This window comes from Triticum urartu, chromosome 1 (genome assembly GCF_003073215.2).
Source record: "Triticum urartu cultivar G1812 chromosome 1, Tu2.1, whole genome shotgun sequence".
Classification (NCBI taxonomy): domain Eukaryota; kingdom Viridiplantae; phylum Streptophyta; class Magnoliopsida; order Poales; family Poaceae; genus Triticum; species Triticum urartu.
In genome coordinates, this window is record NC_053022.1 from 486908447 (window position 1) to 486935589 (window position 27143).

The 27143-nt window shown below is 42.2% G+C and overlaps 2 protein-coding genes across 3 annotated transcripts; one reads left to right on the forward strand and one right to left on the reverse strand.

The window, feature by feature from the left end:
- Window positions 1-1304: 1304 nt before the first annotated feature.
- Window positions 1305-3879, forward strand: LOC125536208. 2 transcript variants are annotated; one of them, XM_048699397.1, is made up of 3 exons: window positions 1305-2571; window positions 2678-2762; window positions 3643-3879. In XM_048699397.1, the coding sequence occupies exons 1-2, from the start codon at window positions 1368-1370 to the stop codon at window positions 2758-2760; spliced, it is 1287 nt and encodes a 428-aa protein (XP_048555354.1). In that variant the 5' UTR covers window positions 1305-1367; the 3' UTR covers window positions 2761-2762; window positions 3643-3879. The 2 variants fall into 2 exon arrangements, with proteins under 2 accessions (XP_048555354.1, XP_048555348.1); XM_048699391.1 differs by having other exon boundaries at window positions 1308-2571; window positions 2678-2792.
- A 1137-nt stretch (window positions 3880-5016) lies between these two features.
- Window positions 5017-6239, reverse strand: LOC125536224 (GDSL esterase/lipase At2g40250-like). Its single transcript, XM_048699409.1, has 2 exons — window positions 5592-6239; window positions 5017-5499 (listed from the first exon to the last, which is right to left on the reverse strand). Exons 1-2 carry the CDS (start codon window positions 6237-6239, stop codon window positions 5041-5043), a joined length of 1107 nt encoding a protein of 368 aa, XP_048555366.1. The 3' UTR covers window positions 5017-5040.
- Window positions 6240-27143: the final 20904 nt, after the last annotated feature.

Below are 27143 nucleotides of genomic sequence, written 5' to 3' on the forward strand. Positions count from 1 at the left end.
TGCATGACGCATCGACGCGGGCATCGGCAGGGAACACGACATTGTGGGCCTCAATGGTGCGGAAATGAGGTAGGGCGACCTCGTCCCACTCCGATCATCCATGGGCTACATTGTGAGCCTCTATGTCATGGAAACAGGTCAAGGTGGTCTCGTTCCACTCAGGCCATGTGCCATCGTTCGCGGCGTCGAGCGCACGATCCCAAATTTGGTGCTCTCTCTTGGCTCCATCTTCGGAGCAGCCTCCATTTAATCTTTCAGCCCTTCTTCCCATTTGAATATTTCAGGCAACTCCCGCGATGAGATGGGATTGTTGGAAGTAATCGTGTTTGGTCCTGGTGTATTTGTCTTTGCAAGACCATAAAGTTGACTAGTTGTGATAGAGCAGCGAGTTAGAACAAATTGTTTTCATTTGCATATCCGTGTTACTTGCGTCAAGGCTATTCTTGAATACATTTTAATAACATTTACATTTTGACTAAGTTTTAAATATTAAATCTTGATAATCGTAATATTAAGTTTTTACCAAGTTTATCAAGATTCATTTGCGTTTTGAGTGTAGGGCTTAGGATTTCGGGCCTAGGGTGCAGGGTTTAAGTTTTAGTATTTGAAACTTGTTGAATTCATTCTCCGTTTTAGTCAAGTTTGAACAGTTGAAAGTTGGTGAAGATTTTAAAACTTATCAAAAGATATTCAAAAGTGGTATTGTTTCAAAGGCCTCGTCGCAAGAAAGACTAACATGCAAATGAAACATAAATTGACCCGCACAAAAACATAAATTAGACTTTCGATTCAAAAACATAATATATTTAAATTTAAAAATCAAAGGGAAAAAGTATGGAATGTACCTTGCTAGTAGCCCACTTGAATGCCTCAGCCCCTTCTCCTCAATTTGAATCTTTCAGATTGATGCAGCTACCTCGACGAGATGGGCGATCGCGGGGAGGGATCGTGTTTAGTCTAGGTGTAGGAGTACCAAACTACTTCCCCCGTTTCAAAATAAATGGCTCAATTTTATACTAACTTTACAATGCATAAAAAAATGAGGTCCATTTGAATCTTTGAGCCCCATCTCCCCGATTTGAATCTTTCGTTCAACTATCACAATGAGCTGGGATTGTGGGAAGGAAGCATTGCCGGTCCATAAAGCTGGGCAGTTGGGATAGGCCACGCGAGGAAGCTAAGCTAAACTGACAATGGAAAAGAAAGCCTGATTGTCAGAGCCTCAGAGCTGCGGGAACCAGTGCTCGTCAGCTCGTGAACCAGCCAGGCAGAGCGTCCTCGCCTTCTCGGCCTCCCGTCCCCGGTTGCACACACAAGAGTAGTAGTACCACCCCACCAAATCGGCCGCCGCCCCCGCCGCCGCCAAAATGCTGCCGCTCCTCCGCGGCGTCGTCTCCGGCCGCCTCCGCCGCTCCCTCTGCACCGCCGCCGCCTCGATCCCTCCCTGGGCGATGGTGGACCGGGGCACCCTGATGAAGAAGTCCGAGGGGAGCGTCTCCTTCTCCTTCGCCCGGGCCCCCGCCGTCTCCTACGTCACCATCCCCATCTTCGGCCGGGCCTTCATGTCGAAGCCTCCCCCGGACGGCCGCGTGTACTCCGACATGCTCCGCAGCCGCGTCCTCGCCGCCAGCGCCCACGGCTTCCTCCTGCTCGGCACCCTCAAGTCCCGCTACAGGGCTCACCCGCTCTCCGGCCTGGACCTCCCCGCCGAGGTGCTCCTCAAGGTCGCCCCTTTGGAGCTCCTCTACCGCAAGTTCACGCGCTTCGTCTGCAACCCCGTCTCCGGCCAGCTGTTCCGCCTCCCGGAGTTCGAGGAACCGGAGGAGAAGACCTTGACGTTTGCAGACGGCATGGCGGGCATGGGCCTCCTCACCCAAGCCGACGGCGAAGGCCTCAACGGGCCGCCCAAGAGGTATGCCGCTGCTCAGCTCACCGAGGTCGACGGCGGGCGGCGCCTCCTGCTGCGCCGGTTCTCCTCCGAGACAGGGGATTGGGACGAGCTGGTGCTGCCGTCCCCGCTGCCGCCTCAGCGGCGGATGCACCTGGGCCACGAGGTGCTGGATTTCGGAGGCCGGCTCTGGTGGGTGGACGTGAGCTGGGGCGCCGTCTGCGTCGACCCTTTCAGCGACCGGCCCGAGCTCTGCCCCGTCGAGCTCCCTCCTGACAGCATGCTTCCGAACCAACAGGGCGAGACAGAGATGGAGCAGCTTGTGCAGCGCCGGCACATGGGGGTCAGCGCCGGCCGGCTGTGCTACGCCGAGGTCGACCCCTTACACATCAGGTCCTTCGTGCTCGACAACCACCAGAGCGGCCGCTGGACACTGGAGCACCAGGTGTCTGTTCCCGATCTCTGGCGCAATGGGGGCAATGCCAAGGCGACGCCTTCGATTGCTGCTATCGACCCACTAAACGCTGATGCTCTGCATCTCAGCGTGGACAAAATCCATGTTAGTTTGGACATGCGCAAGAGGATGATCGAGGGTTCTGTGATTCTTGATGCAAGCCAGTTGGGTTCAGGTTGTTATCTGCCATGTCTGCTCCCGTCGTTTCTCTGGTCTAGCACAATTCCAGGTGATACATTTTATGTTCCTGTTGTACATAGATGCATTGTACATTTTATGAGTATAAGATAGTTATGTTCCAAGTTCTTGTATCTTGATCAACGAACTTTTTGCAGGCAAGAACAAGACTTTGGACACCGCGAAAAACAAGACTCTGGCGGATGTTTTGGTTCGTTCAGACAAACAGCAGGCGAAATGAAGGTGACAAAGTTACCATCCAATGTATCTCTGGTACTGTTTCCTATCTCATGCTTATATTGCTCCACTATTAGATGCATGTCATCCGTTCACATGTTTAGGATGTTGTATTTTCTTAGATATATCTCCTACTCAGTCTATATGCAGTTTATGATCTGTTGAAATAATGTTCTGCTCCTTTTGCGAATCACAACTAGTATGTATTGCTTATATATCATCATCCTCCAGTAAAATAGAAATGTCGTCGTTTTTAAAGTTAGCCTGTAATTGGTTAAGTTCTAAGTTAGTGTTGCAGTGGAACTAGTACTAATATTTATTTATTATAAGCATGCTCGAACTAACAATCGGCACAGGCCGCTCTGTAGAATGCTAGCAACTTGAACTTGTTCCTCCAGTCGTAGTCCTGTGGTAGCAACTTGCAATTCTACTAACAAATATCAACATGTCTTTTAGCATGGACCCTTCATCTAGTAGTATAGTGTTTTCTGAACTAGCTTCCATTATCTGAAGAAAGAAGCGGTTTCTGTCTGCAGCACTAGCTATCATGATAAACAGATAAAGTGCAGAACTATATATTGTGAAACACATTATATCATCACCAATAGATCAAGTCTGAATCTGAAGCTGAAGTGTCATCATAATTTCCAATTGACCATTTTCTTATTATTTTCCTGAAATATCATCACCAATAGATCAAGCCTGAATCTGAAGCTTGTGGTGAAATACCAACACCAACTGATCACCAATGCATGCTCATCTCGGAGCCTAATTATTTTTTCCCGCAATCTCGCTGCCAAGACATGCGTGTCATCGAGGCATACTTTGATTTTTCCATCTCTTTTTTCGCTATGGTGCATTATCTTTACATGTCCTTTATCTTCAGGTTTCTTAAGACTAACAATGAAGTAGCAGCTGATGGCGGGACTCTGAATTTGCGGAAAATATGGAGATGTTCGGGTTTGTGGAAGTGACTTATCTCGTTTTGGGGAAAATCTAGGAGTTAGTTCAGAGTCATAACTAAGGCAAAAGGTGGATGCATCCACATGTTTAACTCACTTGTGAGGAACTTATTTGTATGAGGCATGTGACGAATTGATGATGAGCGTTTCAGTACTGTGCTTATTTATATTCTTTAGTTGCTTAGCTAAAATTCGAACACTTAAAATCTGATCATTTGGTTTTCCTTTCCATTATTTTGGTTTTGTATGAACAAAAATATATATTAAACTGCTAGTTTCGTATATTATGGCTAGTTGCCCCTTTTTTCCTGATCTACCATTCACTTCATTTTACCTGCAAAACATATTTTGAAGGCTGCACTCCTCCTGGCTTATATTGTTTAGAATGGAGATAACCAATTATTTAGTTTCAAGTTTTGATTTTCATTTGGAGAGGGCTGATGAGAGGATGTGTTAAGACAGTCGCAATCGATCCAATCCAGTCTGCTATTTGTGAGTAGAAGCTGATCTGAACTATATCTGGATGATTACAGTGAATTGAGCATACATATCAAGAATTGAGCATTTTCTTCTTTTCCTGAAATATCATCACCAACACCAATTGATCAAGCCTGAATCTCAAGCTTGTGCTGAAATATCAACACCGTACAAACTGATCACCAGTCCATGCTCATCTAGGAGCCTGATTTTTCTCGCAATCTCGCTGTCAGTATGCATATCATACTTTGATTTTTCTATCTCTTTTTTCCCAATGGCGCATTCTCTTTATATTCACACCTGCCGAATGGCTTTTATCTTTAACTTCAGGTTTCTTAGGGCTAACAATGAAGTAGCAGCTGATGACGGGACTCTGAATTTGCGGAAAATCTAGAGAGGTTTTTTTTTTGGAGTTTGCTGACCAACTATCTCGTTTTGATGAAAATATGGGAGTTAATTCAGACTCATAACTAAGGCAAAAGGTGGATGCATCCACATGCGAATCGATGAGGAGCGTTTCAGTATTATTCTTATTTTTATGCTTAGTAAAGTGCCAAACCAATTTAGTGATACTATCAAATTCACGGGAAAAAAAACAATCTGAACCAATCCAATCTGCTATTATGACTAGAAGCTGATCTGAAGTCTAAACTCTATCTGAATAATCACAGTAAAGTGCCAAACCAATTTAGTGATACTATCTGTATGTCTGAAGGACATTCGACTGAACTGTAGTAATATCTAATCTACTCTGGTAGCAATCCTGTATCTACTCTATCTACGAGCTTAATTCCTCTATCATCTACGTGCGCAGCCGAAGCTGCAGAACTAGAACTCACATCTCACTAGTTTTTGAACTGCGCGATGTGGGTCTTGATGATCTGGTCGGCAACGGCCTTGTAGGCGGCCTGCGTGGGGTGCACGGCGTCGAAGAACATGTACTGCGCCGGCGACTTGCACTGCGGCAGCAGGCCGGTGCACATGGCCCCCATCTCCAGCAGCCCCGTGCCGCAGCACCCCTGCCCCGTCTGCGTGAACCCGTACTTGTTGGGCTGCGCCACCATGTCCATGAGCGGCGCGTACGTGTCCACGTACGAGATGCTGGCGCCGGCGCTCGCCGCCTCCAGCGCCGCCAGCGCCTGCTGCAGCTTGGCGTTGTACCGCTGCACCTCCTCGTTCTGCAGGTCCACGCACCCGTGCCCCAGCGGCGGCTGCTGCCCCCTCAGGCTCTTCTGCATCGGCAGGCACCCCACCGGCGGCATCCCCGCCACGATGAACCTCCTCGCCCCCAGCTTGTACAGGCTCTGCATGTCATGTGTACTTGCTTGTCAATCGATCAGTATGTATGTAGATTAACTGAGTGGACGAGAAGAAGAAGATGATCTGAAGATCTGACCTGGATGTAGGACTGGTAGCAGCTGATGAGGTAGTCATGGTAGGCGTCGATGGTGGGGTACTGGAGGGCGCGGAACGGCAGGTCGTAGTAGTTCATTGTCACGTCGTTGGTGCCGGCGGAGAGGATGAAGAGGGACTTGGCGGCGATGTCGGCGGCCTGGGGCTCGCCGATGCGGGAGAGGAGCTGCTGGAAGTCGGCGATCTGGGACGAGAAGGTGGAGACCATGACGGCGTGCGCGGTGATGTCGTCGAGGCCGGACCCGCCGGACGCGAAGCTGGCCCCGGTGGTGGCGTCGGCGTGGGTGACCCCGCTGGCGTGGTACGCCGGGAGCAGGTCCTTGATGCCGAGCGCGGCGACGATGTAGTCGGTGATGAGCTTGCCGTCCGAGAAGCGGCCCGAGGGGGGCACGCCGGCCGGGAAGGCGCGGCCGTAGGGCGCGTGGTCGGCGCGCACCACCGTGAACAGCCGGTTGTTGTTGCCCGGGTCCAGCGTGGAGTCGCCGAATGCGAACACGGCCGGGATGTCGTGCGGCCCGGCTGCCACCTTGGAGGAGGAGCGCGGCCTCGCCGCGGACGCCGGGGAGGCGGAGAGGACGAGGAGCGCGGCGAGGAAGAGCGCCGCGGCGGGGGCTGGGCTTGGTGGCGCCATCGTGGATCGATCGATCGATCGCGGTGGGATTGTGGTTGAGGCGTGAGGGTCGGGTGTATATATAGCGGAGGGGAGGGGCGCGGGAAGAGATTGGCGTAGGTTTGAAGTTTAAACGACGACGGTGAGGTGGATAGATACGGCTGCAACGACTTTACGGCTCTGCGCTTCAAGTTTCTGTTATAAAATTTTTATCTGTAACGGTTCTGGACGATTGATCTCCAGACTCCAATTACCCTACGTCCAAGTAAGAACTAAGAATGTATCAGTTCAAAAAAGAAAGAACTAAGAAGATATGGTTGCGCAAGGACGGGGAAGATTGGCTTTATGGTGCCGAAGAGAGTCCTGTTAAGTTTAACTACCATCCTTGAGGAAACCACCAACACATAACTATACCACCTCTGTAACAAAAATGTAAAATATTTTTCAGCATTATTAGTCGAAATGTGGGAGGGCTCAATTGCTCGGATCGTAGGACTACTGTGCACGAGGCCATTTTCGCCTTCCCTTGCAACCTCCTTTGCATCCAAGAATCCAAGCTGAGCACCTCCCACCAAAACAGATGTGCGGTTTGGTGGTTCAACCAGGGCGGGTCTCGCTGCCGGATCAATGCGGAGGATGCGTCTCTGGTCCAAAGAGTTCATAAACTTAGCTAAGTTATATGCGTCTTTGTTTGCCTCTCTACATTCATAATTAAATTTACAATTAGAGAAAGCCGCCTGGTGCTTGATCTCCTTGATGATGCATCTGTAGGTACTATATGTGTCTCTTTCAATATCCTTTACCACCTGTTTTGAATCTGATGCAACTACAAAGTTTTGAAGTGACAAATCTTTCGCCAATGGTAAGGCCTCTCGACGGGCGATAGCTTCCAATGTTGCGACGTTTGTGACACCCGGCACCACCAAGGCTGAGCTCCCTAGGTAGCGACCTCCTGCATCACGGCACACATCTGCCGCCGCGCCCCAACCCTGATCTAGCAACGCGCTAGCATCCACATGTATCTTCGCAAAACCGGGTGGCAGAGCTTTGGGTCGCACTTCTGTTCACGGTTATCACATGTGATGTTGTTCTTTGATGTGGCACAATCCCCAACTCAGAGATAATTCTAATTACGAACTGATGTCTTGCCGAAGGGGATTGGTAAATTTCCTCGTGGGTCACCCTGTCTCATCGCTCACCAAATCACCTATAGTGTTATTGATAACCCGACAAAGGGTTCCTGGGACATAGTGTGTCAATCATCGTAAACAAGCATTGCTTCTCACTCGGCTCTGTAGTTTCACACAAATGTTCTGCCATGGCTCCTTCAACAACTGCCCAAACGCATCTGGTCATTGTGCATTCCAGGAGTGAGTGTCTCCATGAATCAGTAGCTCCATATATAGCGCAGGATGTGTCTGGGGTCAGTTTGGTTGCTTGCAATAGCCTCAGCTATGCCCGTTTGGATGCAACTTCGGGCTCGTTGTGTTTCCATCGACCATGCATATTAAATCATCTCTGTTCTTGGTTTTATTCTTAGATTACTTGTGAGATTGTTGGGATATTAAATCCAAATCATCACCAAGTATATGCAAACTTACCGCATTTACATGATTTAGGGAAAGCATGTACAGATTATTATCCATGTCTTTTTTTATGATCGAATTATTGATATATTACTATGAGTTTTTATGTTTGCCTCAATGTTGCAAGACTATAAATCAATTGCCTCATGCTATTATCTTTGTGGTTAGGTTTGTTGCGACCAAGCCTAGTAGCTGATGCACTTTAGCTTCTTGTGTTCTTCATAGTATCACATAGCCACTGCCTCTAGGACGTATCTAATGTTGTAGTTGTAGGCATCTAATGTGTCCTAGTCATTAGTTTTTGAATGACGCATGTTGTATCTGCATAATGCAGTCTGTTATGGCATATGCGGTAGCTAGTGCATATTCATGCACTTCTTGCATTTATTATGTGTTCTTTTATTGCACCACAGTTGTACTTTTCTAAGACAAAGTCACTCTTCTCAAGCATGAAAGTTCGCTTATATCACACACCCGTATTAAAATGTAACATCTTGCTTCTATTCATGTACTTCTTGCATTCGTTACGTGTTCTGAAATTGTTTAGCAAAAATAGTATATGCATCCTTCGCTTTCACCTCATAGTTGTGACCAGTGAAGGAACTTATTATCCTGGCTAGTAAAATTGTTAGATATATGAATCCTGCATGGTGTCTCCATCTTTGAAGGGACCTAGGGTCCAGTTTGAGGTGTTCTTTTTCTTTCTTTCTTTCTTTCTTTCTTTCTTTCTGAATGTGAGATAGAAGTAGACGAAAGAGGGGATGCCTTCTGGGGCATCCCCAAGCTTTGGCTTTTAGGTGTCCTTAGATAATCTTGGGGATGCCATAGGCATCCCCAAGCTTAGGATCTTGCCACTCCTTGTTCCATAATCCATCAAATCTTTACCCAAAACTTAAAAACTTCACAACACAAAACTTAAAGAAGAAAACTCGTGAGCTCCGTTAGCGAAAGAAAACAAAAGACCACTTCAAGGTACTGTAATGAACTTATTCTTTATTTATATGGGTGTTATACCTACTTTATTCTAACTTCTCTATGGTTCATAAACTATTTTACTAGCCACAGATTCATCAAAATAAGCAAACAACACACGAAAAACAGAATCTGTCAAAAACAGAACAGTCTGTAGTAATCTGTAGATTTCGAATACTTCTGGAACCCCAAAAATTCTAAAATAAATTTCTGGACGTGAGGAATTTATCTATTAATCATCTGCAAAAAGAATTAACTAAATATCACTCTCCAAATAAAAATTACAGCAGTTCTCGTGAGCGCTAAAGTTTCTATTTTTTACAGCAAGTTCAACAAGACTTTCCCCAAGTCTTCCCAACGGTTTTACTTGGCACAAACACTAATTAAACACAAAAACACAACCAAAACAGAGGCTAAATAATTTATTTATTACTAAACAGGAGCAAAAAGTAAGGAATAAAAATAAAATTGGGTTGCCTCCCAACAAGCGCTATCGTTTAACGCGCCTAACTAGGCATAACAAGCAAGAATAGATCTAGGTATTGCCATATTTGGTAGGCAATCCATAAGTGGCTCTCATGATAGATTCATATGGAATTTTATTTTCTTTCTAGGGAACTGTTCCATGCCCTTTTTAATGGAAATTGAAATCTAATATTCCCTTCCTTCATATCAATAATTGCACCAACGGTTCTAAGGAAAGGTCTACCAAGAATAACAGGGCAAGAAGGATTGCAATCTATATTAAGAACGATAAAATCTACGGGCACATAATTCCTATTTGCAATAATAAGAACATCATTAATTCTTCTCATAGGTTTCTTAATAGTGGAATCCGCAAGATGCAAGTTTAGAGAGCAATCATCAAAATTACGGAAATCTAGCAAATCACACAAAGTTTTGGGAATAGTAGAGACACTAGCACCCAAATCACACAAAGCATAAAACTCATAATTTTTAATTTTAATTTTAATAGTTGGTTCCCACTCATCATAAAGTTTTCTAGGGATAGAAACTTTCAACTCAAGTTTTTCTTCATAAGATTGCATCAAGGCATCTACGATATGTTCGGTAAAGGCTTTATTTTGACTATAAGCATGAGGAGATTTTAGAAAGGATTGCAACAAGGAAATACAATCAATCAAAGAGCAATTTTCATAGTTAAATTCCTTGAAATCCATAATAGTGGGTTTAGTAACATCTAGGGTTTTAATTTCTTCAATCCCACTTTTATCAAATTTAGCATCAAGATCAAAAGATTCAGAATTATTGGAATGCCTTCTAGGTAGAGGTGGATCATATTCAGTCCCATCACTATTAAGATTCATATTGCAAAACAAAGATTTAATAGGGGACACATCAATAACTTTTAGATCTTCATCATTATTTTCATAGGAACTAGAAGAACACGCTTTTATAAAGGCGTCTTTCTTCTTTTGCATGTCACACAAATCAATGAAGCTATTAAGATGGGTAGCGGCATCTTCACTAGGAAGGCCGGAGAACGGATCTTTCATGACAAGATTCAGCAAAGCAATATTAATTTCACAAGATTCAGCATCGGTAAGAGGAGCAATCGGAGTGCTAAGGAAAACATTGTTGTTGGTATTGGTGAAGTCACACAATTTAGTATTATCTTGAGCCATCACGACAAACAAGCAAACTACAAGCAAACAAAAAGCAAATGGGCAAAAGAGGCAAATAGAGAGGGAGGATAGAGAGAGAGGGCGAATAAAATGGCAAAGGTGAATTGGGGGGAGAGAAAAACGAGAGGCAAATGGCAAATAATGTAATGCGGGAGATAGGGATTGTGATGGGTACTTGGTATGTTGACTTTTGCGCAGACTCCCCGGCAACGGCGCCAGAAATTCTTCTTGCTACCTCTTGAGCACTGCGTTGGATTTCCCCGAAGAGGAGAGGATGATGCAGCAAAGTAGTGTAAGTATTTCCCTCAGTTTTTGAGAACCAAGGTATCAATCCAGTAGGAGGCTACGCTCAAGTCCCTCGTACCTACACAAAAACAATAGCTCAACGCAACCAACGCGCTTAGGGGTTGTCAATCCCTTCACGGTCACTTACTAAAGTGAGACCTGATAGAGATGATAAATAATATTTTTGGTATTTTTGGTATAGAGATGCAAAGTAAAAAGTAAAAGCAAAGCAATAATAAAGTGATGGAGATTAATATGATGAGAAAGAGACCCGGGGGCCATAGGTTTCACTAGTGGCTTCTCTCGAGAGCATAAGTATTCTACAGTGGGTGAACAAATTACTGTTGAGCAATTGACAGAATTGAGCATAGTTATGAGAATATCTAGGAATGATCATGTATATAGGCATCACGTCCGAGACAAGTAGATCGACTCCTGCCTGCATCTACTACTATTACTCCACTCATCGACCGCTATCCAGCATGCATCTAGAGTATTAAGTTAAAAACAGAGTAACGCCTTAAGCAAGATGACATGATGTAGAGGGATAGTTTCATGCAATATGATAAAAAAACCCATCTTGTTATCCTCGATGGCAACGATACAATACGTGCCTTGCTGCCCCTTCTGTCACTGGGAAAGGACACCGCAAGATCGAACCCAAAGCTAAGCCTTCTCCCATGGCAAGAACAACCAATCTAGTAGGCCAAACCAAACTGATAATTCAAAGAGACTTGCAAAGATAACCAATCATACATAAAAGAATTAAGAGAAGATTCAAATATTATTCATAGATAGACTTGATCATAAACCCACAATTCATCGGTCTCAACAAACACACTGCAAAAAGAAGATTACATCGAATAGATCTCCGCGAGAGAGGGGGAGAACATTGTATTGAGATCCAAAAAGAGAGAAGAAGTCATCTAGCTACTAACTATGGACCCGTAGGTCTGAAGTAAACTACTCACACTTCATCGGAGAGGCTTGGATGATGATGTAGAAGCCCTCCGTGATCGATGCCCCCTCCGGCGGAGCTCCGGAACAGGCCCCAAGATGAGATCTCATGGATACAGAAAGTTGCGGCGGTGGAATTAGGTTTTTGGCTCCGTATCTGATCGTTTGGGGGTACGTGGGTATATATAAGAGGAAGAAGTACGTCGATGGAGCAACAGGGGGCCCACGAGGGTGGGGGCGCGCCCCCCTACCTCGTGGCCTCCTGTTACGTGCCTTGATGTAGGGTCAAATATCCTGAGTTGTATTCGGTGAGAAAATCACGTTGCCGAAGGTTTCATTCCATTTGGACTCCGTTTGATATTCCTTTTCTTCGAAACACTAAAACAGGCAAAAAACAACAATTCTGGGCTGGGCCTCCGGTTAGTAGGTTAGTCCCAAAAATAATATAAAAGTGGATAATAAAGCCCAATAATGTCCAAAACAGTAGATAATATAGCATGGAGCAATCAAAAATTATAGATACGTTGGAGACGTATCACATACGTCTATAAGCATAAGTTCCAAAGGGACAAGTAAACGTAGTCTTTTCTTGATCAGGTTGAGAAATAGGTATTTGTGAAAAGCCAGAGTATCCATCTAGGAAGCAAAAGTGTGTGTGCTTAGATAATCTTTCAAGCATTTGATCAATAAAAGGCAAGGGGTGATGATCTTTTCTAGTTGCTTTGTTTAATTTTCTGTAACCAATTACCACTATAGCCTGTAACAATTCTTTGTGGAATAAGTTCATTCTTATCATTAGGAACAACAGTAATACCTCCTTTCTTAGGGACACAATGAACATGACTTACCTATCTACTATCAGCTACATGATAGATTATACCTGCTTCCAGAAGTTTTAAGATTTCCATTCTTACCACTTCCTTCATTTTTGGATTCAACCGATGTTGGTGATCAACAACAGGTTTAGCATCAGGTTCCATATTAATTTTGTGCTGACATAGAGTGGGACTAATGCCCTTTAAATCATCAAAAGTATATCCAATAGCAGCCTGGTGCTTCCTTAGAACTTTCAATAATCTTTCTTCTTCATGTTCTGAAAGGTTAGCACTAATAATAACATGATATATCTTATTTTCATCGAGATAAGCATATTTCAAAGTGTCTGGCAATTGTTTTAATTCAAACGCAGGATCACCTTTAGGTGGAGGAGGACCTCCTAGAGTTTCAATAGACAGATTGTGTTTAAGCAGAGGACGTTGTTCAAAGAAAACCTTACCTATTTCATTTCTTTCATGCATATGTAAATCATTTTCATGGTCTAGCAAATATTGTTCTAAAGGATCAGTAGGTGGAATAGCAATAGAAGCAAGACCAATTAATTCATCCTTACTAGGCAATTCTTTTTCATGACGATTTCTACTAAACTTGGAAAAATTAAACTCATGAGACTCATCACCAAAGCTAACACCAACAGTTTGTTTCTTACATTTTATCTTAGCATTAACTGTATTCAAGAAAGGTCTACCAAAGATAATGGGACAAAAGTCATCTTGTGGGGAACCAAGAACAAGAAAATCAGTAGGGTATTTTACTTTCCCACACAATACTTAAACATCTCTAATAATCCCAAATGGTGATATGGTGTCTCTATTAGCAAGTTTAATAGTAACATCTATTTCTTCTATCTCACCAGGTGCTATGTCTTTCATGATTTCTTCATATAAAGTGTAAGGAATAGCACTCACACTAGTACCCATGTCACATAAACCATGATAACAGTGATCTTCTATTTTAACTGAAATAACAGGCATGCCAACAACAGGTCTATGTTTATCTCTTTTATCAGGTTTATCAATTCTAGCACCTTCTTCACAGAAGTAAATAACATTCCCATCCGTATCTTCTTCCAGGAGATCTTTAACCATAGTAATACTAGGTTCAACTTTAATATGGTCATCAGGTTTAGGTGTTCTAATATAGCTTTTGTTAACCATAGTTGAAACTTTAGCATGTTCCTTAATCCTAACAGGGAAAGGTGGTTTCTCAATATAAGCAGAAGGAACAACTGGATCAACATTATAAATTATAGTTTCTTCTTTAACTGGTATTGGTTCTTTAATTTCTTCTTTAATAGGTGGGTGATATTTAAACCACTTCTCCTTAGGAAGTTCAACATGAGTAGCAAATGATTCACAAAAGGAGGCTACTATCTCAGAGTCAAGTCCATATTGAGTGCTAAACTTTTGAAAAGCATCAGTATCCATAAAAGATTTAACACAATCATACTTAAGTTTAATACCTGACTCTCTACCTTTGTCAAGTTCCCAATCTTCAAAGTTGTGTTTAATTCTTTCCAGTAGATCCCACCGGAATTCAATAGTCTTCTTCATAAATGAACCAACACAAGAAGTATCAAGCATGGTTTGATCATTACGAGAAAGCCGAGCATAAAATTTCTGGATAATAATTTCTCTTGGGAGCTCATGATTGGGGCATGAATATAACATTGAATTAAGCCTCCCCCAAGCTAGAGCGATACTTTCTCCTTCACGAGGCCAAATATTATATATATAATTCCGATCACGATGAACTAGATGCATAGGATAATTTTTTTGGTGGAACTCCAATTTCAAACGATTCCAATTCCATGATCCAATATCATCACATAGCCTATACCATGCCAATGCTTTTCCTTTCAAAGATAAGGGAAAAACCTTTTTCATCACTTCATCCCTGGGTAAACCTGCAAGCTTAAACAATCCACAAATTTGTTCCACATATATCAAGTGCATATCAGGATGTCCGGTTCCATCTCCTGCATAAGGATTAGCTAGCAGTTGTTCTATCATACCCGAAGGAATTTCATATTCAATATTTTCAGTAGGTGCAGTAGATTGAGGGGTTGCTAATTGTGGTTCCGGACGAGGTGAAGATACCTCGAACAAACCCCTCAAAGGATTTCCATAGTAACAAGTGACAATAAATTTCAGCACACTATATAAATGTTTCCTTACCAAAGGTGCTTCACTCCCCGACTACGGCGCCAGAAAATAGCCTTGATGACCCACAAGTATAGGGGATAAATTGTAGCTCTTTTCGATAAGTAAGAGTGTCGAAACCAACGAGGAGCAGAAGGAAATGATAAGTAGTTTTCAATAAGGTAATGTCTCAAGTGTTGTAATTGTAAGTAACAGAGTAGTTCGATAGCAAGATAATTTGTAACGAGCAAGTAACAAAAGTGCAACAAGGTAGCCCAATCCCTTTGAGGCAAAGGACAGGCCAAAACAGTCTCTTATGATAAGCAAAGCGTTCTTGAGGGTACACGGGAATTTCATCTAGTCACTTTCATCATGTTGGTTTGATTTGTGTTTGCTACTTTGATAATTTTATATGTGGGTGGACTGGTGCTTAGGTGCTATTATTACTTGAACAAACCTCCTACTCATGATTAACCAAGCATCTGCAACTATGATAAAAGTATTAAGAATAAATTCTAACCATAGCATTAAACTTTTGGATCCAATCGGTCCCTTATGAAATAACACATAAACTGGGGTTTAAGCTTCTGTCACTCTCGCAACCCACCATCTAATTGCTACTCCACAATGCATTCCCTTAGGCCCAAATATGGTGAAGTGTCATGTAGTCGACGTTCACATGACACCACTAAGGGTATAACAACATACATACTATCAAAATATCAAACACATATCAAGTTCACATGATTACTTGCAACATGATTTCTCCTGTGACCTCAAGAACAAAAGTAACTAATCAAAAATGATAAACATGTTCATGATCAGAGGAGTATTAAATAGCATAATGGATCTGAACATATAATCTTCCACCAAAATAAACCATATAGTAATCAACTACAAGATGTAATCAATACTACTAGTCACCCACAAGCACCAATCTATAGTTCCGGTAACAATATTGAACACAAGAGATAAACTAGGGTTTGAGAGGAGATGGTGTTGTTGAAGATGTTGATGGAGATTGCCCTCCCCAAGATGGGAGAGTTGTTGGTGAAGATGATGACGATGAAGATAATTTTCCCCTCCGGGAGGGAAGTTCCCCGGTGGAATCGCTCTGCCGGAGGGCAAAAGTGCTCCTGCCCAAGTTCCGCCTCGAGGCAGCGGCGCTTCGTCCCGAAAGTCTCCCCTTTATTTTTTCTAGGTCAAAACGACTTATATACCAGAAGATGGGCACCGAAGGTGGGCCGAGGAAGCCACAACCCACCAGGGCGCGCCTGGGGGGGGGGCCTAGCACGCCCAGGGGGGTTGTGCCCACCTGGTGGCCCCCTCGAGTGTTTATTTTCTCCAGTATTTCTTAAATAATACTTAAAAAATCTTCATGAAGTTTCAGCTCATTTGGAGTTGTGTAGAATAGGTGGCCTGGCATAGCTTTTCCAGGTCCAGATTTCCAGCTGCCGGAATTCTCCCTCTTGGTGTGTTCCTTGCAAATTATGAGATAAAAGGCATTAGAATTACTCCAAAAAGCATTATTATGGATAAAAACATTATAAATAACAGTAAGAAAACATGATGCAAAATGGACATATCAAAATACAATAAAATTACACTATCTAAAAATAGCTAGTCTACAACTACAGTACATTCTTTCACCACAAGTACGCTACTAGAAATACAATAAAATTAAACTATCTAAAAATAGCTAGTCTACAACTACATTACATTCTTTCACCACAAGTACACTACTAGAAGATCTTTATCGGTCGAACCGTTATGACAACATACGTAATTCCCTTTGTCCATCGGTATGTTAATTGGCCGAGATTCGATCGTCGGTATCTTCATACCTAGTTCAATCTCGTTACCGTCAAGTCTCTTTACTCATTCCGTACATCATCTTGCAACTAACTCATTAGTTACTTTGCTTGCAAGGCTTCTTATGATGTGTATTGCCGAGAGGGCCCAGAGATACCTCTCCGATAGTCGGAGTGACAAATCCTAATCTCGATCCATGTCAACTCAACAAACACCTTCGGAGATGCCTGATACGTCCATTTTGCATCATGCTTTTATATCGATATTTATTGCATTATGGGTTGTTAGTACACATTATGTCACAATACTTATGCCTATTCTCTCTTATTTTACAAGGTTTACGTAAAGAGGGAGAATGCCGGCAGCTGGGATTCTGGGCTAGAAAAGGAGCAAATATCAGAGACCTATTCTGCACAGATCCAAAAGTCCTGAAACTTCATGAAAGTTATTTTCAGAATATATAAAAAATAGTGAGTGCAAGAAGTACCAGAGGGGGCCACTCACCAGCCACGAGGGTGGGGGCGCGCCCTACCCCCCTGGGCGCGCCCCCTGCCTCGTGGGCCCCCTGGTAGCCCTCCGATTCCCATCTTCTGCTATATGGAGTCTTTCGTTGAGAAAAAAATCATAAGCAAGCTTTCGGGACGAGACTCCGCCGCCACGAGGCAGAACCTTGGCGGAACCAATCTAGGGCTCCGGCGGAGCTGTTCTGCCGGGGACACTTCCCTCCGGGAGGGGGAAATCATCGCCATCGTCATCACCAATGATCCTCTCCTCGGGAGGGGGTCAATCTCCCTCAACATCTTCACCAGCACCATCTCCTCTCAAACCCTAGTTCATCTCTTGTATCCAATTCTTGTCTCTAAGCCTGGGATTGGTACCTATGGGTTGCTAGTGGTGTTGATTACTCCTTGTAGTTGATGCTAGTTTGTTTACTTGGTGGAAGATCATATGTTCAGATCCTATATGCATATTAATACCCCTCTGATTATGAACATGAATATGCTTTGTGAGTAGTTACGTTTGTTCCTGAGGACATGGGAGAAGTCTTGCTATTAGTAGTCATGTGAATTTGGTATTCGTTCGATATTTTGATGAGATGTATGTTGTCTCTCCTCTAGTGGTGTTATGTGAACGTCGACTACATGACACTTCACCATTATTTGGTCCTAGAGGAAGGCATTGGGAAGTAATAAGTAGATGATGGGTTGCTAGAGTGGCAGAAGCTTAAACCCTAGTTTATGCGTTGCTTCGTAAGGGGCTGATTTGGATCCATATGTTTCATGCTATGGTTAGGTTTACCTTAATACTTTTGTTGTAGTTGTGGATGCTTGCAATAGAGGTTAATCATAAGTGGGATGCTCGTCCAAGTAAGGGCAGTACCCAAGCACTGGTCCACCCACATATCAAATTATCAAAGTACCGAAAGTGAATCATATGAACATGATGAAAACTAGCTTGACAATAATTCCCATGTGTCCTCGGGAGCGCTTTTCTCTATAAGAGTTTGTCCAGGCTTGTCCTTTGCTACAAAAAGGATTGGGCCACCTTGCTGCACTTTATTTACTTTTGTTACTTGTTACAAATTATCTTATCACAAAACTATATGTTACCTATAATTTCAGTGCTTGCAGAGAATACCTTGCTAAAAACCGCTTATCATTTCCTTCTGCTCCTCGTTGGGTTCGACACTCTTACTTATCGAAAGGACTAGATAGATCCCCTATACTTGTGGGTCATCAAGACACTTTTCTGGCGCCATTGCCGGGGAGTGAAGCGCCTTTGGTAGGTGGAATTTGGTAAGGAAAAATTTATATAGTGTGCTGAAATTTACTGTCACTTGTTACTATGGAAAGTAATCCTCTGAGGGGCTTGTTCGGGGTATCTTCACCCCGACCAGTAGAGCAAAGAGTTGCTCCTCAACCTACTGAACCTACTGAAAATGAGAATGTCTACTTTGAAATTCCTTCGGGTATGATAGAAAAACTGCTAGCTAATCCTTTTGCAGGAGATGGAACATTACATCCTGATGAGCACCTAATATATGTGGATGAAGTTTGTGGATTATTTAAGCTTGCAGGTATGCCCGATGATGTTATCAAGAAGAAGGTCTTCCCTTTATCTTTGGATGGAGATGCATTGACATGGTATAGGCTATGTGATGATATGGGATCATGGAACTACAAACGATTGAAATAGGAATTTCATCAGAAGTTTTATCCTATGCATCTTGTTCATCGTGATTGTAATTATATATATAAATTTTTGCCTCGCGAAGGAGAAAGCATCGCTCAAGCTTGGGGGAGACTTAAATCAATGTTATATTCATGCCCCAATCATGAGCTCTCAAGAGAAATGATTATTCAAAAAAATTATGCTCGGCTTTCTGATAACAATCGCACCATGCTCGATACTTCTTCTACTGGCTCTTTTATGACGAAGGTAAGGAGTTAGGTATGACACCTAAGTTTGATTGTGTTAAATCTTTTATGGATACCGATGTTTTCCATAAATTTAGCACTAAATATGGACTTGACTCTGAGATAGTAGCTTCATTGTATGAATCTTTTGCTACTCATGTTGATCTCCCTAAGGAGAAGTGGTTTAAATATAATCCTCCCATTGAAGTAAAAGTAGTTGCACCTATTAAAGTTGAAGAAAATACTATTACTTATAATGATCCTATTGTTCCTACTGCTTATGTTGAGAAACCACCTTTTCCTGTTAGGAAAGATCATGCTAAATCTTCAACTGTGGTTCGTAAAAGCAATGTTAGAACCTATACACCTCCTGAGCAAGTTAAAGTTGAACCTAATATTACTATTGTTAAGGATCTCTTGGCTGATAATATTGATGGGCATGTTATTTATTTCTGTGATGAAACTGCTAGAATTGCTAAACCTTGTGCTAAAGATAAACATAGACCTGTGGTAGACATGCCTGTTATTTCTGTTAAAATAGGAGATCATTGTTATCATGGCTTGTGTGATATGGGTGCTAGTGCTAGTGCAATACCTATTGACTTATACAAAGAAATTATGCATGATATTGCACCTACTGAATTAGAAGATATTGATGTCACAATTAAACTTGCCAATAGAGATACTATTTCACCAATGGGCATTGTTAGAGATGTTGAAGTCCTGTGTGAGAACTAAATATCCTGCTGATTTTCTTGTTCTTGGTTCCCCACAAGATAGCTTTTGTCCCATTATATTTGGCAGACCCTTCTTAAACACTATTAATGCTAGGATAGACTGCAAAAAGGATGTTGTTACTATTGGTTTGGGTGATATGTCTCATGAGTTCAACTTTTCTAAATGTCGTAGACAACACCGTGATGAGGAACTACCTAGTAAAGATGAAATTATCGGTCTTGCTTCTATTGTTGTACCTCCTAGTGATCCTTTAGAACAATATTTGCTAGACCATGAAAATGATATGTTTATGAATGAAAGAAGGGAAATAGATGAAGTGTTCTTTAAACAGGGACCTATTCTGAAACACAACTTGCCAGTTGAAATCTTAGGGGATCCTCCTCCACCCAAGGGTGATCCCGTGTTTGAGCTTAAACCATTGCCTGATACTCTTAAATATGCTTATCTTGATGAAAAGAAGGTATATCCTGTTATTATTAGTGCTAACCTTTCAGAGAAGGAGGAAGAAAAATTATTGAAAACTTTGAAGAAGCACCATGCTGCTATTGGATATACTCTTGATGATCTTAAAGGCATTAGTCCCACTCTATGTCAACACAAAATAAATTTGGAGAAAGATGCCAAACCAGTTATTAATCACCAACGACGGTTGAATCCTAAGATGAAAGAAGTGGTAAGAAAAGAAATACTAAAGCTCCTTGAGGCAGGTATAATTTATCCCGTTGCTGATAGTCAGTGGGTAAGTCATGTCCATTATGTTCCTAAGAAGGGAGGTATTATTGTCGTTCCTAATGATAAGGATGAATTGATTCCGCAAAGAATTATTACAGGTTATAGGATGGTAATTGATTTCCACAAATTAAATAAGGCTACTAAAAAATATCATTACCCCTTACCTTTCATTGATCAAATGCTAGAAAGATTATCCAAACATACACATTTTTGCTTTCTAGATGGTTATTCTGGTTTCTCTCAAATACTTGTATCAGCTGATGATCAATCTAAGACCACTTTTACTTGCCCTTTCGGTACTTTTGCTTATAGACGTATGCCTTTTGGTCTATGTAATGCACCTGCTACCTTTCAAAGATGCATGATGGCTATATTCTCTGACTTTTGTGAAAAGATTTGTGAGGTTTTCATGGACGATTTCTCCGTTTATGGATCCTCTTTTGATGATTGCTTAAGCAACCTTGATCGAGTTTTGCAAAGACGTGAAGAAACTAACCTTGTCTTGAATTGGAAGAAGTGCCACTTTATGGTTAATGAAGGTATTGTCTTGGGGCACAAAATTTCTGAAAGAGGCATTGAACTTGATAAAGCTAAAGTTGATGCTATTGAAAAGATGGCGTGTCCCAAGGACATTAAAGGTATAAGAAGTTTCCTTGGTCATGCCGGCTTTTATAGGAGGTTCATTAAGGACTTCTCAAAAATCTCTCGGCCTCTGACTAATTTATTAAAAAAAGATATACCGTTCGTCTTTGATGATGATTGTGTAGAAGCATTTGAAATACTTAAGAAAGCATTGACCTCTGCATCGATTGTTCAGCGACCTGATTGGAATTTACCTTTTGAAATTATGTGGGATGCAAGTGATTATGCTGTAGGTGTTGTTCTAGGGCAAAGAGTTGATAAGAAACTAAATGTTATTCAATATGCTAGTAAACTCTAGACAATGCCCAGAGAAATTATGCCACTACTGAAAAGGAATTCTTAGTAGTTGTATTTGCTTGTGATAAGTTTAGACCTCATATTGTTGATTCTAAAGTAACTATCCACACGGATCATGCTGCTATTAAATATCTTATGGAAAAGAAATTTGCTAAACCTAGACTTATTAGATGGGTTCTCTTGCTACAAGAATTTGATTTGCATATTATTGATAGAAAGGGAGCTGAGAACCCCGTTGCAGACAACTTGTCCAGGTTAGAGAATGTTCTTGATGACCCACTACCTATTGATGATAGCTTTCCTGATGAACAATTAAATGTCATATATGCTTCTCGAACTGCTCCATGGTATGATGATTATGCTAATTATATTGTTGCTAAATTTATACCACCTAGTTTCACATACCAGCAAAAGAAAAAGTTCTTCTATGATTTGAGACATTACTTTTGGGATGACCCACATCTTTATAAAGAAGGAGTAGATGGTATTATTAGACGTTGTGTACCTTAGCATGAACAGGAACAGATCCTATGCAAGTGTCACTCTGAAGCTTATGGAGGACACCACGCTGGAGATAGAACTGCACATAAGGTATTGCAATCTGGTTTTTATTGGCCTACTCTCTTGAAGGATGCCCGTAAGTTTGTCTTATCTTGTGATGAATGTCAAAGAATTGGTAATATTAGTAGACGTCAAGAAATGCCTATGAATTATTCACTTGTTATTGAACCATTTGATGTTTGGGGCTTTGATTATATCGGACCTTTTCCTGCCTCAAATGGATATACACATATTTTAGTTGTTGTTTACGTTACTAAGTGGGTAGAAGCTATTCCAACTAGTAGTGCTGATCATAACACCTCTATTAAGATGCTTAAGGAAGTTATTTTTCCGAGGTTTGGAGTCCCTAGATATTTAATGACTGATGGTGGTTCACATTTTATTCATGGTGCTTTCCGTAAAATGCTTGCTAAGTATGATGTTAATCATAGAATTGCATCCCCTTATCACCCACATTCTAGTGGTCAAGTAGAATTGAGTAATAGAGAACTCAAATTAATTTTGCAAAAGACGGTTAATAGATCTAGAAAGAATTGGTCCAAGAAACTTGATGATGCATTATGGGCCTATAGAACTGCATATAAAATCCTATGGGTATGTCTCCGTATAAAATGGTTTATGGAAAAGCATGTCACTTACCTCTCGAACTAGAACATAAGGCTTATTGGGCTATTAAAGAGCTCAACTATGATTTCAAACTTGCCGGTGAGAAGAGGTTGTTTGACATTAGCTCACTTGATGAATGGAAAACCCAAGCCTATGAGAATGACAAATTGTTTAAAGAAAAAGTTAAAAGATGGAATGACAAAAGAATACAAAAGCGTGAGTTTAATGTAGGTGATTATGTATTGCTATACAACTCTCGTTTAAGATTTTTTGCAGGGAAGCTTCTCTCTAAATGGGAAGGTCCTTACGTTATCGAGGAGGTCTATCGTTTCAGTGCCATAAAAATCAACAACTTCGAAGGCACCAATTCGAAGGTGGTGAACGGTCAAAGAATCAAACATTATATCTCAGGTAATCCTATAAATGTTGAAACCAATGTTATTGAAACTGTAACCCTGGAGGAATACATAAGGGACACTTTCCGGAATGTTTCAGACTCCGAAAAGGAATACGTACGTGGTACGGTAAGTAAACCGACTCCAAAACAGTTCTAATGGCATTTTTTCTCCGTTTTGGAATATTTAGAAAAATAAAAAAATAAGAAGCAGTCCGGGAAGGACACGAGGACTCCACGACGGTGGAGGGCGCGCCCCCTGCCTCGTGGGCACCTCGTGTGCTCTCCGGACTCCGTTTTCTTGCACGTTACGTATTTTTGTCGGTAAAAATTCATTATATAATCTCCCGGAGGTTTTGACTCCTGTATCACACAAATATATCTCGTCTTTGTTTCGAGCTGTTTTTCTGACAGATCTAGGTCGTCATGTCGTCTTCAAGTTCCCCCAAGGACAAGTTCTTCGAGAATGTCATCAACCCCTACCTCACGGAGGTGCTGCAACACCCTCAAACCATTGAGATGCGTGAGGGGTTGTTGCACATCTGCGATGTTGAGGGACCAAGGAAGACCGGAAGCACGAAGGCAAGGCTCGAGGCATTGGAGCAACAAGTTTTCAAGTGTCAGGAGATGGTGGAGCGTGGACTCGACTCCAATCACATTATGATCATGGAGTTCACCAACAACCACAAGCTGGACGTCAAGGACATTGGGGAGGCCATCTTCAACCTTCATGAGAAAATCGAGCACCTCCAAGCCCAGATCTATGACCTGCAAAATCAGAACTGTGAGTATGAATATAGATTCAAAAGGATGAGTTTGGCTGCAGATTTGAGGACTCAGGAGACTCGATCATCCTTCTATGATGGTGAGCCTATGCCTTGGAAGAGGGACGACAAGCCTACATCATCAACAACTCCAACTCCTTCACCGGCAAAAGAGATATAGTCACATGGGTATGGGCACTCCCCTTTGCAACTGCCAAGCTTGGGGGAGGTGCCCTGGTATTGTATCACCATCACTTTTATCTTTATCGTTTTTCTTAGTTTGATCCTTTTGATAATATTTTGATCTAGTAGAATAAAGTTTTAGTATGATCTAGTTGTGAGTTTTGCTTTACGATCTTCCTATGTAATCGAGTCCGTGAGCTATATAATAAAGATTAGTGATCTTGAAGTGAATAAAATAAAAAGAGAAAGAAATAAAAAGAAACAAAGAGATCATATGGATCTTATGGAGAGTAATGAGCTCACATATAAGGGGTATGATGAATAAAAGTTGTTGGGAGTTGACAAACATAGTTTTGGTCATCGTTGCAATTTAGTAGGAAGTAATAAAGAAAGAGAGGTCTTCACATATAAATATACTATCTTGGACATCTTTTATGATTGTGAGCACTCATTAAAATATGACATGCTAAAGAGTTGACGTTGGACAAGGAAGACAACGTAATGGGTTATGTTTTCTTACATCTAAGATAAATTATATTGCCATGGATCATCCAACATGATTGAGATTGCCTTTCCCCCCCATGCTAGCCAAATTCCTTGCACCAAGTAGAGATACTACTTGTGCTTCCAAATATCCCTAAACCCAGTTTTGCCATGAGAGTCCATCATATCTACCTATGGATTGAGTAAGATCCTTCAAGTAAGTTGTCATCGGTGCAAGCAATAAAAATTGCTCTCTAAATATGTATGACTTATTAGTGTGGGAGAAAATAAGCTTTATACGATCGTGTGATATGGAAGAAATAAAAGCGACGGACTGTATAATAAAGGTCCATATCACAAGTGGCAATATAAAGGACGTTCTTTCGCATTAAGATTTTGTGCATCCAACCATAAAAGCGCATGACAACCTCTGCTTCCCTCTACGAAGGGCCTATACTTTACTTTTATCTCCTACCTTACATAAGAGTCATGGTGATCTTCTCCCTTCCTTTTTACATTTTATCTTTTAGCAAGCACAACATGTTGGAAAGATCCTGGTATATATGGATAATTGGATGTGAGTTTTCATGAACTATTATTGTTGGCATTACCCTTGAGGTAAAACGTTCGGAGGCAAAACTATAAGCCCCTATCTTTCTCTATGTCCGATTAAAACCCATACCCATAAGTATTGCATGAGTGTTAGCAATTGTGAAAGACTATATGATAGTTGAGTATGTGGACTTGCTGAAAAGCTCTTACATTGACTCTTTCCTATGTTATGATAAATTGCAATTGCTTCAATGACTGAGATTATAGTTTGTTAGTTTTCAATGAAGTTTATGATTCATACTTGAAATTGTGATTGAATTGTTATTTTAGCATAAGAGATCATATGAAAAAAAATATATATATATAAGAATGATCATGATGCCCTCATGTCCGTATTTTATTTTTATCGACACCTCTATCTCTAAACATGTGAACATATTTTTCGATTTCGTCTTTCACTTGAGGACAAGCGAGGTCTAAGCTTGGGGGAGTTGATACGTCCATTTTGCATCATGCTTTTATATCGATATTTATTGCATTATGGGATGTTATTACACATTATGTCACAATACTTATGCCTATTCTCTCTTATTTTACAAGGTTTACACAAAGAGGGAGAATGCCGGCAGCTGGGATTCTGGGCTGGAAAAGCAGCAAATATTAGAGACCTATTCTGCACAGCTCCAAAAGTCCTAAAACTTCACGGAAGTTATTTTCAGAATATATAAAAAATATTGAGCACAAGAAGTACCAGAGGGGGGCCACTCACCAGCCACGAGGGTGGGGGCGCGCCCTACCCCCTGGGCGCCCCCTGCCTCGTGGGCCCCCTGGTAGCCCTCCGATGCCCATCTCCTGCTATATGGAGTCTTTTGTTGAGAAAAAAAAAATCATAAGCAAGCTTTTGGGACGAGACTCCGCTGCCACGAGGCGGAACCTTGGCGGAACCAATCTAGGGCTCCGGCGGAGCTGTTCTGCCGGGGACACTTCCCTCCGGGAGGGGGAAATCATCGCCATTGACGGTGTCCTGGACTAGGGGGTACTCATCACGTCGTCTCCCGATCAGTTGGATTGGGCCGAGGACCCCCATGGCCGCATACTCATGGGCCAGTTTGAACAGCTCCCGCATACAAGGAAGATTCCACAAGACTTGGCGATCAAGACAAGGACTCCTCCCCGCCGGCGTATTCGGCTAGGACTCTTGTTATCCTAGGCCTCTGGTGCGTTATATAAACCGAGGTCGGGCTAGTCGATAGATAATATACATACAATCATACCATAGGCTAGCTTCTAGGGTTTAGCCTCTCCGATCTCGTGGTAGACCAACTCTTGTAATATTCATATCATCAAGAATAAATCAAGCAGGACGTAGGGTTTTACCTCCATCAAGAGGGCCCGAACCTGGGTAAAACATCGTGTCCCCTGCCTCATGTTACCATCCTCCTTAGACGCACAGTTCGGGACCCCCTACCCGAGATCCGCCAGTTTTGACACCGACATTGGTGCTTTCATTGAGAGTTCCGCTGTGTGATCAGCAAAAGAATCGATGGCTCATCTGCAGGTCAACTGCGATGCCGGCATCTTTGTCGCCGGCTCGACTGGTCACCTTGGCTCGACCAAGGACCGCACTCCATATTCGATCGTCATGTTCGGACGAGGTCCTTCATCAACATCAACTCCGATCTATATCAAGATCATGGAGGAATCATCCATGGAGCTCAGGGGCTCAACGTCAACATTGCCCTCGGGCGACCGTGCTGTTTTTCCGAACAGCGAACTTGTATTCGCTGCTACCACCTTTTTGAGCATCGCTTTGATGATCCCTTTTGTGGAATTGTGTGGAATTAAGTCTACAACAACCATGCAAAATTTCATCGAGTTCCGATGGAGGAATCTTTGACAATCTACGATATACCGGAGCCCTGTCAAATCTGGACGAGAATCTGGACGAGTTTCGGGCATGGTGTCCGGCTTCTAGCTCAGACGTCCTTTGGAAGATCCAACCATTGATCTGCTGCGGAATTCCTATATCTACCATCCCTCAAAATTTCAGCTCGATCCGACCGTCCAAACTCCGGGAATCTTCCGATTAGTGCATCACTTTTCGGATCTGTTTTCTACGCGAAAACGAATCCGACCCGGGTTCATCTTTTTTATGAACGGGATTTCGGACATCCTTTTTGAAGAAAGTTTTGTATGGGGTGTTGTGTTTTGTTCCCAAACACATCACACTAACTTTAAAATCTTTTGAACATAATCTTCAACAGCATGCTGGTGTGAAACCAGTTCGGCAATATTGCTCCACGGCTGCCGACTTACGCTA